The following is a 14,128-nucleotide window of genomic DNA, read 5'->3' as shown; positions in this document are numbered from 1 at the left end:
AAAAAGTAGTGAAATTTGCTGGAAAGAGAAATTTCACTGGTGAGAGCGGATTTAGCAGGGAGCAGATGGCTTACTTTAAAAATTAAGCACTGCAGCCAACACACATTAGATAACCCTGTATTCAGCACATAGTATCTTACAATCACCTTTGGTTTTATATGCATGTTTTCTATTAGGGTAGTAAGTGTTTTGCATATTTTGACACAATCTTACCATCTTTCAGTTTGCAATATAAAACAGTGAGAACTGCAGGGGAAAATGTTTAGAGAATACACTGAAACCTGGCACCCATGTAATGCTCTGTTCATCCCTCTAGCATAAGCGGGTAAATTCATTTTACAATTTGGAAAGCAAGATGATTTGAATTTCTTACTTTTAAGTACAAATTTCATAGCATTTTAAACATGTGCAGTGAGGTTCTATAACTATTTCTACTGTATGCATTAAAGGGACAGTAAAGTCAAAATTAAATGTTTATGCTTCCGATAGAGCATGCCATTTTAAACATCTTTTCAATTTACTTCTATTATCACATTTGATTTGTTCTCTTGGTATCCTTTGTTGAAGAATAAAGCTAGGTAGGCTCATAGGAGCTCAGAAGTGTCTATATGTCTTTAGAACGCTATGGCAGCAGTGTTTAAAACTATGTATAACATTGCTATAAACATTGTTGCAAACACTGCTATGCTTACTCTTTAAAAAAGGAGAACTAAATATTATTATTATTATTCTTTATTTATAAAACACCAACAGATTCCGCAGCGCTGCCCATGGGTACAAGGATAACAGTACAATGGAGAAACAATACGATAAGACAAAATTTTACAGACAAAAACAGTTTATTTCAAATGCTACTTTTTTTCCATAAAATACAGTTTTTGCAGAACAACTTTGTTACGATTATGCAATTTAAAAATACTATCTTTTTTTTAAATAAATATTTAATTTATTTGTTTCATACAATTTTTTTTTAATTATGTTTTTTTTTTCATGAGCCGTATTGTAATATACACATCACCTTCACATACTTAAATACAGGGAAGAACTTTTTTGTAAGACCCACTGTTCTGATGGTAAAAACTGCCTTTAGAGAATTCCTACAGGGGCTTCATACTGCTGGTGAGATTTCTTGTAAACCCAGAGACCTTTAGATTATTGGGCCCATAATGGTGGAAACTAGGATTATTGGATCCCAGAGAGGAGTCCTTACTTTATATTATACACATGCCGCCCTTAGGGGGAGATTGTCATATTATAAACTGTTAAACAAATGTCATGTTCTGAAAGGAAGATACAACTGGGAAAAATAAATGTTTTTAGGCAGAAATAAATGGTGTTTTTTTAGAGGCTAAAGTTGTCTTTTTTCTTTAAAATGAGGTTATTGATTATTTACGAACCATTTTTCATTGCAGAGTCTGCTGGAACCGTTCTCCAAGTTGCTGAGTTTTGTCATTCAGAACGGCATATTTACCCTGGCGTACCTCGTAGAACTGTGCGGCTTGTGCTACAGAGCTTTCACCAAGGTGAACTGAGAACATGCAGTTGAATTTAGTTTCTATTAAAGTGGTTAATCACAATTCATTGTTTTAAAAGTATCATGTTAAAGAGACAAAGTTTTTCTTTTATGATTCAGATATAACATACAATTTTCCAATGTACTTCTATTATCGAATTGTCTTTGTTTTTATGTTATCCTTTGTTAAAAAGCAGGATGATAAGTTCAGGAGTGTGCACGTTTCTGGAGCAGTTTTCAACAATGTTATACATTAGGAAGAGCACTAGATGGCAGACTTGTGAATGCTACCTATCTAGATATCTCTTCTACAAAGAATAACATGAGAACGAAGCAAATTTGATAATAGACGTAAATTGGAAACTTTTTTAAAATTGTATTCTCTATCTGAATCATGAAATAAATCGTTTGGGTTCCTGTCCCTTTAATATGCACTTTTGTGGCACCAGCTACTGCTGAATTCACAGTATATATGTATGTGTGTTTTGTGATTGCTTGATGGCTGCCTGTCACATGATACAGTGGCCATGAAAAATGGAAGCAACGTTGAAAAAAATCTACTACTCTTGAAATTCAGATTGTTATTGCATTGTCCTTTTGTTATGTATTTGTTGATTATGCAATACATTTGTATTTAATATTCCTTTACTAGGATCTTACACTTTGCTAAATAGATTATTATACCTTTTGCATACTAATATTTTAGAAAAATATTTCTTATTACTCTTAAACATTTCATTTATTAATGGGACAATAAACTCAAAAATGAATCTTAATAAAAATGTTTAATTTAGGAAAATACAACATCATTGCAGTATATATTCCTAACTTGTTTAGCTTGCGTATGTATATTACAGAAATTTGCTGAATGTTACCAGAGCCTGTAACATTCTAGTTAGATCAGAACACAAGTTCATTTACCATAGTCCCTAAAAGGGATACTAAAGTGAAATTCAAACTTTCATCATTCAGAGAGAGTAGTTTAAAACAAAAATAATAATAAAAATACACTTTCTAATTTTCTTTCATTATAAAATTGTGCAATTTTCTTCCAATTGTGCAGTCTTTTCATATACACACTTTCTGAGTCACCAGCTTCTATTGAATATGTGCAAGAATTCACAGTGTATACATATAGGAATCTGTGATTGGTTGATGGCTGTCATATGATACAGGGGCAGGAAAATCAAAAGAAACTTTAAAATTTGTCAGAAAAATATCTACTGCTCAGTTGAACTTAAAGGGACACTGAACCCAAATGTTTTCTTTTGTGATTTAGATAGAGCATGCTATTTTAAGCAACTTTCTAATGTACTCCTATTATAAAATTGTCTTCATTCTCTTGGTATCTTTATTTGAAAAGCAAGAATGTAAGTTTAGAAGCTGACCCATTTTTGGTGAACAACATGGGTTGTTCTTGCTTATTGGTGGATGCATTCACCCACCAATAAACAAGTGCTGTCGAGGGTCCTGGACCAAAAATTGGCTTGCTCCTTAGCTTAGATGCCTTCTTTTTCAAATAAAGATAGCAAGAGAACAAAGAAAAATTGATAATAGGAGTAAATTAGAAAGTTGCTTAAAATTGCATGCTCTATCTGAATCACAAAATAAACAATTTGGGTTCAGTGTCCCTTTAAGTGTTATTGCATTGTCTTTTTATTATTAATTTATTGGTTATATAACGCTAATGTATTTAATGGTCTCTGGGCCATAGCACAGATTAATTAATTATATATATATATATATGTGTGTGTGTATAGAAAAATAACATTATTCTCCATTTATCCCATTGGATCTCATGCACATGTAATATTTTTCATCCATCCCCATGAGTTCCTGGCTATCCATGCTCAATATTCCCTAAATTGTCTCTATCTAACAGTAGTTTGTTTTCTTCTTCTACCCATTTTGCGTGTCTACTCTCTTGCCTGTTTTTAATTATTCATTTACGCAGAGTTGTAATTGTGAACATTTCTTGATGAGTGTAGGATCAATAATAGCTGTTTCTGAAATGATAACCACTGATTCTGAGGCTGTACCATTTTACCGTCAATACTGCAGCACAACTTGAAGGCCAAGTAGACTTGTTAACTCATTTGTTTTAATTAGTAGCCAAATATCCAGCGTTGGCTGGTATCCACTATACTTTTATGTATGTTTTTTTTTTTTTGTATAAACAATCAATTCTGAATTATTTAACTTTGTCTATGTTTTAACTTTGCATTTATTAATTTGTTTAAACCCATTTCATTCGCTTCTTGAAATGAATTCTAAAATACAGTTATTACCAAGCACCATTTGGCAAGCAGCTACAAATGAGTCTGCTTTAGACATTTTATCTCCTCTAGCCTGGTCTCCCGAGGAGTTTAATCAATGTTATTGACCAACTGCTGCATTAAAATAATTTCTAATTAGTCAGAACATTTTCAACTTGCTGACAAACCAGAGATTACAAATTGATTTACCTTAGTTTGTCCTTGCAAACCAACAAGACACTTATTTTTAATTATTCTTAAAGAAGCTATGCAAGTATATTCTGAATTTATCCATCTATTGCAACATCCAGAGAGATGTTTTCATGAGCATATGAAGTTTAGCAGTCTCTAAACATAAATATGATATATTCTGCAGAATGATGGTTGGCAGCCAGGTATGTCGAATTTACTTCAAAATTAAATCCTATTTTGTTCCATATAGTTTATAATAAAATACTATATATATATACACACACTATATGACCAAAAGTATATGGACACCCCTACTAATTATTGAGTTCATGTGTTCCAGTCATACCCATTGCTAACAGGTGCATATAATCTAGCCATGGAATTTTCATAGAAACACTCTAGCAGTAAAATTTCTTCCATGCTAGATCTGCCCCGTTCAACTGTAAGTGCTATTATTGTGCAATGAAAACATATATGAGCAACTACAGCCCAGAGATGTGGTGGTGGATCATTTAAACTCAAAAGATGGGGCTGCCAAATGATGAAGTGTGTAGTGAGTAAACAAACGCATTATCACCTGTTGCATGACTCATAGTTACAAACTGCCCTTGGGAGCAACATCAGCACAAGAACTCTGCATCAGGAGCTTCATGAAATATGCTTCCATAGCCGACTGGCAGTCTAATGGAAGAATCTGGGTGTGGCAGGTGCCAGGAGAACTCTACCTACCGGGAATCATAGTGCCTACTGTAAAGTTTGGTGAAGGAGGGAGATGAACTTGGACTGTTTTTCAGGGTTTCATGTTAGGCCCCTTAGTTCCAATGAAGGGTCATGTTAATGCCCCATGATACAAAGGCATTTTAGACGATTGAGATCTCTTCCAACTTTGTGGCAACACTTTGGGGAAGGCCCTCGTCTGTTCCAGCATGACTGTGTCCTGTGCACAAAGCGAGGTCCATGAAAGCATGATTTGATGAGTTTGGAACAAATCGAGTGTTTCAGCACAGAGTCCTGACTTCAATCCCATTGAACAACTTTGGGATGAATTGGACTGCTGATTGCGAGACCTTCTTGTCCAACTTCAGTTCCTGACCTCACAAATGCTCTTTTTGTTAAATGGGCACATTCATACAGTATATATGGAGAGAGAGAGAGAGAGTTAAAACCCAGTGCAAAATGAGAATTTATTTTATGCCATACAAATCATCCTTATGCAGAACAAAAATTGTATTCAATTTAGACTGTAAAACTGGTATTGAAGATACACAGTAAATTGCGAAAACATAGTTGAAATCAGGGCTGGACTGGGAAACCAGACCGGCCCTGGAAATGTTAGACGACCATTCCTAGCCCCCCTCCTGGACCTACCTCCACCCCCAGCCCCCTTACCTTGCCTAGGGACATTTTTCCTCTGGAACATGCCCCCACACCCCACCACAGGCCCTCACATCCTTGTCAGGAGCAGAGCAGCCTTGAAGAAATGCGCTACACCTACGCACAAGGCTCACTCTGTGACCTCCCTGACCAAGGATGTGGCAACATCAATCTGTCGGGAAAAGTCCTGGTATCCCAGCGGGCCAATCTAGCACTAGTTGAAATTATAAACAAGATGTCAAAATTCAAAGGGTTACTTATTTTTCTATTGGCAAGTGGGCTGAACAGGGCCATACCATGGGTATGTATGAGATTTCCTCACAATCTGTATCGGAATATCTTGATAAATGTAGACTGGCTAGTTTGTTTCAAAATATTCATTATGCTTATTTAAGTGGAGAAAAAATATATGCTTATCAAACTAGAAGAAATGCAATGTATGCTGATGATTTTCAGATCATTGGGTCAATAGAGAGAGGTGTGTAATTTTTTATACAATAGGATATATATATATATATACACATTTTTTGCTAATCCTGCCACCTATGTCTAAGGGCTCCATTTAAGAGGCAGCGGTCATCAGACTGCTGCTTCTTAACCCACTACGTCAACTGTAAAGTGGCGTTCCTCAATCCCCTCCGACTTCTTTAACTAGGGAGATGGACAGCCCCTGCTCGCACACAATGTCCGACCGTGTTCGTCTGAAGTTGTAAATTAGAGTTCATTCAATCTCAAACATGGCTGTATTTGTATTCTATAAAATGTATGAATAGCTTTATTGATTCTGGAAAAAGGTACAAAAAAATCTTCTGATTTATGATAAACTTTTTTGATCTAGCCCTTCACCTATTAAAACTGATTTACTATTCTGTAAAATAAATGTGGCTTCTGATTTATACAAGTTTTTGATGGTTTCAGAGACTCATCTTCTGCTCTGAAGATATATTGTTTTTATTCCATGAAGACAAATGAGGTTTGGCTCAGTCTCAGACATTCATTCTTCATACAGTAATGGACATTTCTGAGACAGACAAATGTGTGTATTCCACTACTTTTTTGATTCTCAGAGCTGATATGTTGCAGGGTATTTAACCCCTTCAGGTTCTTATAAGGAGTGATATTTAATATATATATATTATTTAATCTAAAAATAATTGTACTATTATATAATTTCAAATACAATAGGCATGAGCATTAAGGGCTAGATTAGAAGCGGAGGGCTAAATTATTGCGTGCCCGCAAACGGGCAAATTTGCCAGTTTGCAGGTGCTCTATAATTAATCAGCCATTACAAGTGCTTATAAAATTAACCAGATATCAGATCTCTGGTTAATTTTATAAATGTGCCCCGAATGCCCCCCCCAAAAAATACTGTGTTGTGTATTTGATTAAAAAATAAAGATAGCAGCATCTTAATATTTTAATAAAATAACTGAACTAAGCTGTATTTTGGGGTCTATAGAGAGCGGGTGTGGGGTGTTAGAAAAGAAAATGGCACTGAAAAGTGCCTTTACATTGCAGTTTATAGGAATTGTGTGCTCCCAGTAAATATATATATATATATATATACTGTATATATAGATCCTTATATATACATATTAACACATAAATATATATGTATATAATCATATACATATATATTTAAATTTACTGCCATCACTGCGCTACTTACCCCCTTGCTGCCCTTAGGTTTTGATACCATCTCTGACAGCATCATAACGAGGCTCCCATAGGAGCCTATGGAGGCAGTGGCGTAGCATGGGGGGGGGGGCACAGGGGCGGTTGCCCCGGGCGCAAAATTCTTAGGGGCGCAAAATTTCAAAAGAAATTTGCGCCCCTAAGGAATTTAATTCGTTACAAACATTGCAGGCAGCAGGGCCGTGGTGGTTGCTTGTAAGGGAGCCGCCTGCCAATTCATAAGGTGCACTACTAGGATTGCCACTTGCCCCGGTATTAATAATTAGGGGGGGTTGAAGAATGTGCGTGAGTCAGTCACACTTATCATCAAGGGAAGTGAGGAGGAGGCCCTGACTGCAGCCTGAAGTGCATCATGATGAGGTCACGGACCATGGTCGATAGTCCAACCAGTCCTCCTCTCAACTCGCCTCCCAAAGACCCAAGTCCCACCCAGTCATGTGATCTCGTTGGTGTGCGGGTGCGGTGTCGCTGTGAGCTGCTAGTACGACGAGTCCGACAGAGGTGGCCAGGCTGTGACCCTCCTGTTTGGGTACTGTTCAACTTCTTCCTAATGATATGATCTGCAGTTTTTTCTAGGTAAAATATTTTTTTTAAATTTGTTTTATAAAAAAAGAGTTTCCTCTGTATTACCTGCTTTGAGAATTACTCACCTGCCTACCTGCCTGCCTGCCTGCTCTATAATATATATCTATATATATAATATATATATACAGGGAGTGCAGAATTATTAGGCAAATGAGTATTTTGACCACATCATCCTCTTTATGCATGTTGTCTTACTCCAAGCTGTAAAGCCTACTACCAATTAAGCATATTAGGTGATGTGCATCTCTGTAATGAGAAGGGGTGTGGTCTAATGACATCAACACCCTATATCAGGTGTGCATAATTATTAGGCAACTTCCTTTCCTTTGGCAAAATGGGTCAAAAGAAGGACTTGACAGGCTCAGAAAAGTCAAAAATAGTGAGATATCTTGCAGAGGGATGCAGCACTCTTAAAATTGCAAAGCTTCTGAAGCGTGATCATCAAACAATCAAGCGTTTCATTCAAAATAGTCAACAGGGTCGCAAGAAGCGTGTGGAAAAACCAAGGCGCAAAATAACTGCCCATGAACTGAGAAAAGTCAAGCGTGCAGCTGCCAAGATGCCACTTGCCACCAGTTTGGCCATATTTCAGAGCTGCAACATCACTGGAGTGCCCAAAAGCACAAGGTGTGCAATACTCAGAGACATGGCCAAGGTAAGAAAGGCTGAAAGACGACCACCACTGAACAAGACACACAAGCTGAAACGTCAAGACTGGGCCAAAAAATATCTCAAGACTGATTTTTCTAAGGTTTTATGGACTGATGAAATGAGAGTGAGTCTTGATGGGCCAGATGGATGGGCCCGTGGCTGGATTGGTAAAGGGCAGAGAGCTCCAGTCCGACTCAGACGCCAGCAAGGTGGAGGTGGAGTACTGGTTTGGGCTGGTATCATCAAAGATGAGCTTGTGGGGCCTTTTCGGGTTGAGGATGGAGTCAAGCTCAACTCCCAGTCCTACTGCCAGTTTCTGGAAGACACCTTCTTCAAGCAGTGGTACAGGAAGAAGTCTGCATCCTTCAAGAAAAACATGATTTTCATGCAGGACAATGCTCCATCACACGCGTCCAAGTACTCCACAGCGTGGCTGGCAAAAAAGGGTATAAAAGATGAAAATCTAATGACATAGCCTCCTTGTTCACCTGATCTGAACCCCATTGAGAACCTGTGGTCCATCATCAAATGTGAGATTTACAAGGAGGGAAAACAGTACACCTCTCTGAACAGTGTCTGGGAGGCTGTGGTTGCTGCTGCACGCAATGTTGATGGTGAACAGATCAAAACACTGACAGAATCCATGGATGGCAGGCTTTTGAGTGTCCTTGCAAAGAAAGGTGGCTATATTGGTCACTGATTTGTTTTTGTTTTGTTTTTGAATGTCAGAAATGTATATTTGTGAATGTTGAGATGTTATATTGGTTTCACTGGTAAAAATAAATAATTGAAATGGGTATATATTTGTTTTTTGTTAAGTTGCCTAATAATTATGCACAGTAATAGTCACCTGCACACACAGATATCCCCCTAAAATAGCTATAACTAAAAACAAACTAAAAACTACTTCCAAAACTATTCAGCTTTGATATTAATGAGTTTTTTGGGTTCATTGAGAACATGGTTGTTGTTCAATAATAAAATTAATCCTCAAAAATACAACTTGCCTAATAATTCTGCACTCCCTGTATATATATATATATATATATATATATATATATATATATATATATATATATTATACTGTATATACAAGTATATATTATATATATATTTATATATATATATATATATATATATATATATATATATACACAAACATACATATTATATATATATATATATATATATATATATATATACATATTGTTTATATTATATATATATATATATATATATATATATATATTATAGTAATATATATATATATATATATATATATATATATATATACATATATAATATATATAAAATTTGATTTCATATTGAATTTGTGGCTGCGAGAAGCCACGCCCCCAAGCCACACCCTGAGACACACCCTCTCCACCCCCTTTTAAAAAGTGTCCAGGAATATTCTGGGCAAAAGGTAGCAACCCTATGCGCTACCGTGCGCACTCACAAATGCATCACTGTACTGGTGGAAGAGACTCAGTCAGTGCTAATGGGTTAGGGGGCACAATACTTGCCTTGCCCTGGGCGCTGACAACCCACGCTACGTCACTGTATGGAGGTGCACTCTCGTGAGCGCAATGCTACCCAGCAATGCGACCGCAAGATTGTGCTCGCATTGCTGTCAACTTGTAATACCATTAGCGATGGTATTACAAAGTGGAGCGCAAATATCGCTTTTATGAAAGTGATATTTAGAGCGCCACTCTTACTTGTACTTGTTTTGAAGGTTCACATTACGGAATCTATTCCAGTCTATCCAAAGAGCTTTTCAAAGCATATAACAGTAGCTTCTAGAGACTTCAAAATTTGCACTGTGACAATTCAAGAGCAATATTCCAATTCAATCCATTGAAACACTTTTATTGATTGTTGGACTTTCCATTTTAAAAAGCCCTGACATCTTAATAACCTGTTTTAAACAGCATGTCTTGCCTATCTGCATAGCTTTTTTTTTTTTTTTTTTTAAATATTAAACTTTTTGTGCATGCCCATTTCACATATTATATAAACACAAAATTGCTTCCTGGTTAAATAAAACAAACAACTAAAGATAGAGCTGAAATCAGACTTTTAAAACTGGCACACAATTAAAATGTAAATGTGGAATGTTCTTTGTGATTTCAGATAAATGTATGAAAATTTTAATAAAAAATAAAATACAAAGATGTGAAATTGTTAATTGCAAACAAATCATGAATTTATATTAAAGGGCCATTAGACACCTTGTAATTACAAGTTTTTTTCTGCAGTCTTGCAATAAACTAACATACTGGGTGAGTTCGAAAACGTTTGGAATGCATTACCACCTTGTTTGCTACAATTGCTTTTCAGTAGCCAAACTCCACCTACTACTTGCCTTATTTGGAGGAGCCAATCTAGACTTTCTGTTGAAGCCAATTAGGGACAGATATGTGACAGGGTTAGGCTTGTGAAGCTTGCCATGTGCACTGTTTGTTCTGAGAATTGGAAAACTCTTCATTTTCAGACTTAAATTACAGGAAAAGGTAGCAAAATAAAATTATATTGGAAAGCTTTTACTAAACATAATTAAAGGGACATGAAACTTAAAATATTTCTTTCATGATTCAGAAAGAACATACAATTTTTAACAACTTTCCAATTTACCTTGATTACCAAATTTGCTTCATTCTTTTGGGATCCTTTGTTGAAGGAGCAGCAATGCACTACTTGGAACTAGCTGAACACATTGGATAAGCCAATGACAAGAGGCATATATGTGCAGCTACCAATCAGCAGCTAGCCCCCAGTAGTGCATTGCTACTGAGACTACATAAATATGCTTTTCAATAAAGGATAACAAAAAAACAAAGTACATTTGAAAATAGAGGTAAATTGTTTAAAATTGCATGTTCTGTCTGAATCATGTAAGTTTAATTTTGACTTTACTGTCCCTTTAAACATTTTATATTACAATTTTTACAATTAAAGTGTTACTGTTCCTTTAAACTGCATATCCTGTATATCTGCATGGCTTTTTTGAATGTTAAGGGTCTTGTGCATGCTCATTTTGCATCTTACTAAACATGATTGCTTCCTGGTTTAAGAAAAAGAAGCTACAAATTTGGTAAAACTGACAAACAACTAAAATGTAATCATAAGAATCTTCTATATGATTGCAGATACGTGTTTGAGCATTAAAAAAAGTAAAAAAAAGATACTGTTAATTACACACAATTCGTGAACTGATATAAATGGTGAATGAAATAACCTACAATGAGACATATTAGACAATCAGCATCCATATTAAACCAGTGAGCCATCATGTTTCTTTCTTGTGTTAGGGAGTTACGGCCAGTGGCTCACCAGTGCATTTTGTGGGAGTAGCCATGTTAGGAGAGCGGTGTGTGGGTCATGGGCGGGGTCAGTAGTGTTGTGGATAAGGTTGGGTGGGGCTGAGGAATGCTATTGATGAAGGGACGTTTGCCTTGATGAGAGTTAGCAAGTAGAGCTTCAACCAATGACAATTCCACAATATTTGTGATTGATCATAGGTATGCCATGGTTAACAAGATTTTCCTGTTATATCATGTGCGCAACATCTTTTTTTTTTTTCTAATTCGAACAGTAATCATTTCAATTTATTGGAATGGCTTAGAAGAGAATCCACCAAGGGGGCCCATGACTTCAAACACCTGATTGCCTCATTACTCCTAAAATAAAGCATATTAGTTATTGTTACTAATACAGTTAACTTTGTCATGGTAATTACTGAATAAAGAACTTCTGAAATCCTAAAAGTTTTGCATGATGCATTCATATTGTAAAGCAATACAGCAAGACAGCAGGAAAAGCCAGTAGGTTCATTGATAAGTACTTAGAAGATAAATGGCAGGGTGTTGAATCGTCTTCTATAATATATATATATTAACGAGCAGCAGTTTTTTGAGCATCGTGTCGCTTTAAGGAGAATTACAGTGATGACTACATATGTAAAACATTTAAGAAATGTTTCCACTTTTTGTATTTCATCTTACAGGAACGAGATAAATATTACTTGACACGCAGCGTTATCTTAGATCTTCTGCAAGCCTTGAAATTAAAGTCTCCACTACCAGACACAAATCTTTTGCTGCTTGTTCAGGTGAGCCATTTATCTACTTTTTTGTTCCTTGGGGGGAGGGGGCAAAGGAATATTATAGATGAAAAACTGCAACTAATATAGTTTGCTAAACTACTAGTCATTGTAATATTTATTTTTAGTTTTAATTTGGGGAATTTACATCAGGGGTTCACACAGAGCTCCCAAGAGCTGATTCTAATCAACCAAAAGAATTCTTCACATGTTTCAATTTCCATACGTTTACTCCCGTGTTAAATGGTTCCTGATCAAGACAAAAAAGGCAACATTTTAACCTCAGCGCCTTTCTTCCACCTACAGCCTTATTCATCCATGTCATGTGTCATTGGTCGGCTTTTAAAAACCATTCTATGTTTTGCCAATGCTGCTTGTGGTTTCCAAAGGATAGTGCAAAGGGTCATTGCTCCCGCGCCCCCTTATATGCTCTAGCGCTCCCCTGAGGAGGCCCTCCTCACTTTGTGAAAACCACTGTTCTGTACTGTAGCTTCTCATTTCAATTTTGGCTTCAGATTTGTGGACATCTGTGTTAGGTTCTGTACACTAATATTGAAGATGTTAGTTAATGTTTTCCTCTCTGAGTACTTCAGCTTCTCAGGTGGTACAAGATATATATTCGTATATATACTGTAATGCTCACATCTCTAAATTCCTTATAAATCAAGGCAAATCAGAATGTCTCAATAGCTTCCCTTTCAAAACAATTTCAGCTTTTTGTAAAGAAAAGTAGATTTAAAAAAAAAAATGCCATGTAATATATGGGTGTCTATACACTAGTATTCTCCAGATAAACAATTTTGGGCTCGATTAATAGAAATATTAGCACTTAATTTTTTAATACCAGTGAAGGCTAATGTGTGCTGGTATTACAAATCAAGCGCAATGCGAATACGACCTTGAGTTTGCATTGCTAGGAAGCATAGTGTTCACGAGAGCGCATTTCCATGGGCTCCAATGGGAGCCTCGTTGTGATGCCATCAAACACAAAGGGGGTAAGTTGCACAGCAATTGCAGCATTTTTAAATATATCTGTAAATACACATATTAACACATAAATATATATGTATTTACACATATTAACACATAAATATATCTGTAAATACACATATTAACACATAAATATATATGTATATACACATATTAACACATAAATATATATGTATATACACATATTAACACATAAATATATATGTATATACACATATTAACACATAAATATATATGTATATACTCATATAAACACATAAATATATATGTATATACACATATTAACACATAAATATATATGTATATACACATATTAACACATAAATATATATGTATATACTCATATAAACACATAAATATATATGTATATACACATATTAACACATAAATATATATGTATATACACATATTAACACATAAATATATATGTATATAAGCATATTAACACATAAATATATCTGTAAATACACATATTAACACATAAATATATATGTATATACACATATTAACACATAAATATATATGTATATACACATATTAACACATAAATATATCTGTAAATACACATATTAACACATAAATATATATGTATTTACACATATTAACACATAAATATATATGTATATACACATATTAACACATAAATATATATGTATTTACACATATTAACACATAAATATATATGTATATACACATATTAACACATAAATATATATGTATATACACATATTAACACATAAATATATATGTATATACACATATTAA

The 14,128-nt window shown here is 35.2% G+C and overlaps 1 protein-coding gene across 1 annotated transcript in view; it reads left to right on the top strand.

The window, feature by feature from the left end:
- Positions 1-14,128, top strand: part of UNC79 (unc-79 homolog, NALCN channel complex subunit) — a 538,284-nt gene that overhangs the window by 395,588 nt on the left and 128,568 nt on the right. Inside the window, exons 47-48 of the mRNA XM_053710079.1 lie at positions 1,413-1,523; positions 12,278-12,382. Coding sequence (XP_053566054.1) covers positions 1,413-1,523; positions 12,278-12,382 — 216 coding nt within the window. The remainder of the gene's footprint in view (positions 1-1,412; positions 1,524-12,277; positions 12,383-14,128) is intronic.

Source organism: Bombina bombina, chromosome 1 (genome assembly GCF_027579735.1).
Source record: "Bombina bombina isolate aBomBom1 chromosome 1, aBomBom1.pri, whole genome shotgun sequence".
Taxonomy (NCBI): Eukaryota; Metazoa; Chordata; class Amphibia; order Anura; family Bombinatoridae; genus Bombina; species Bombina bombina.
This window is presented reverse-complemented; position numbering and strand designations above follow the sequence as displayed.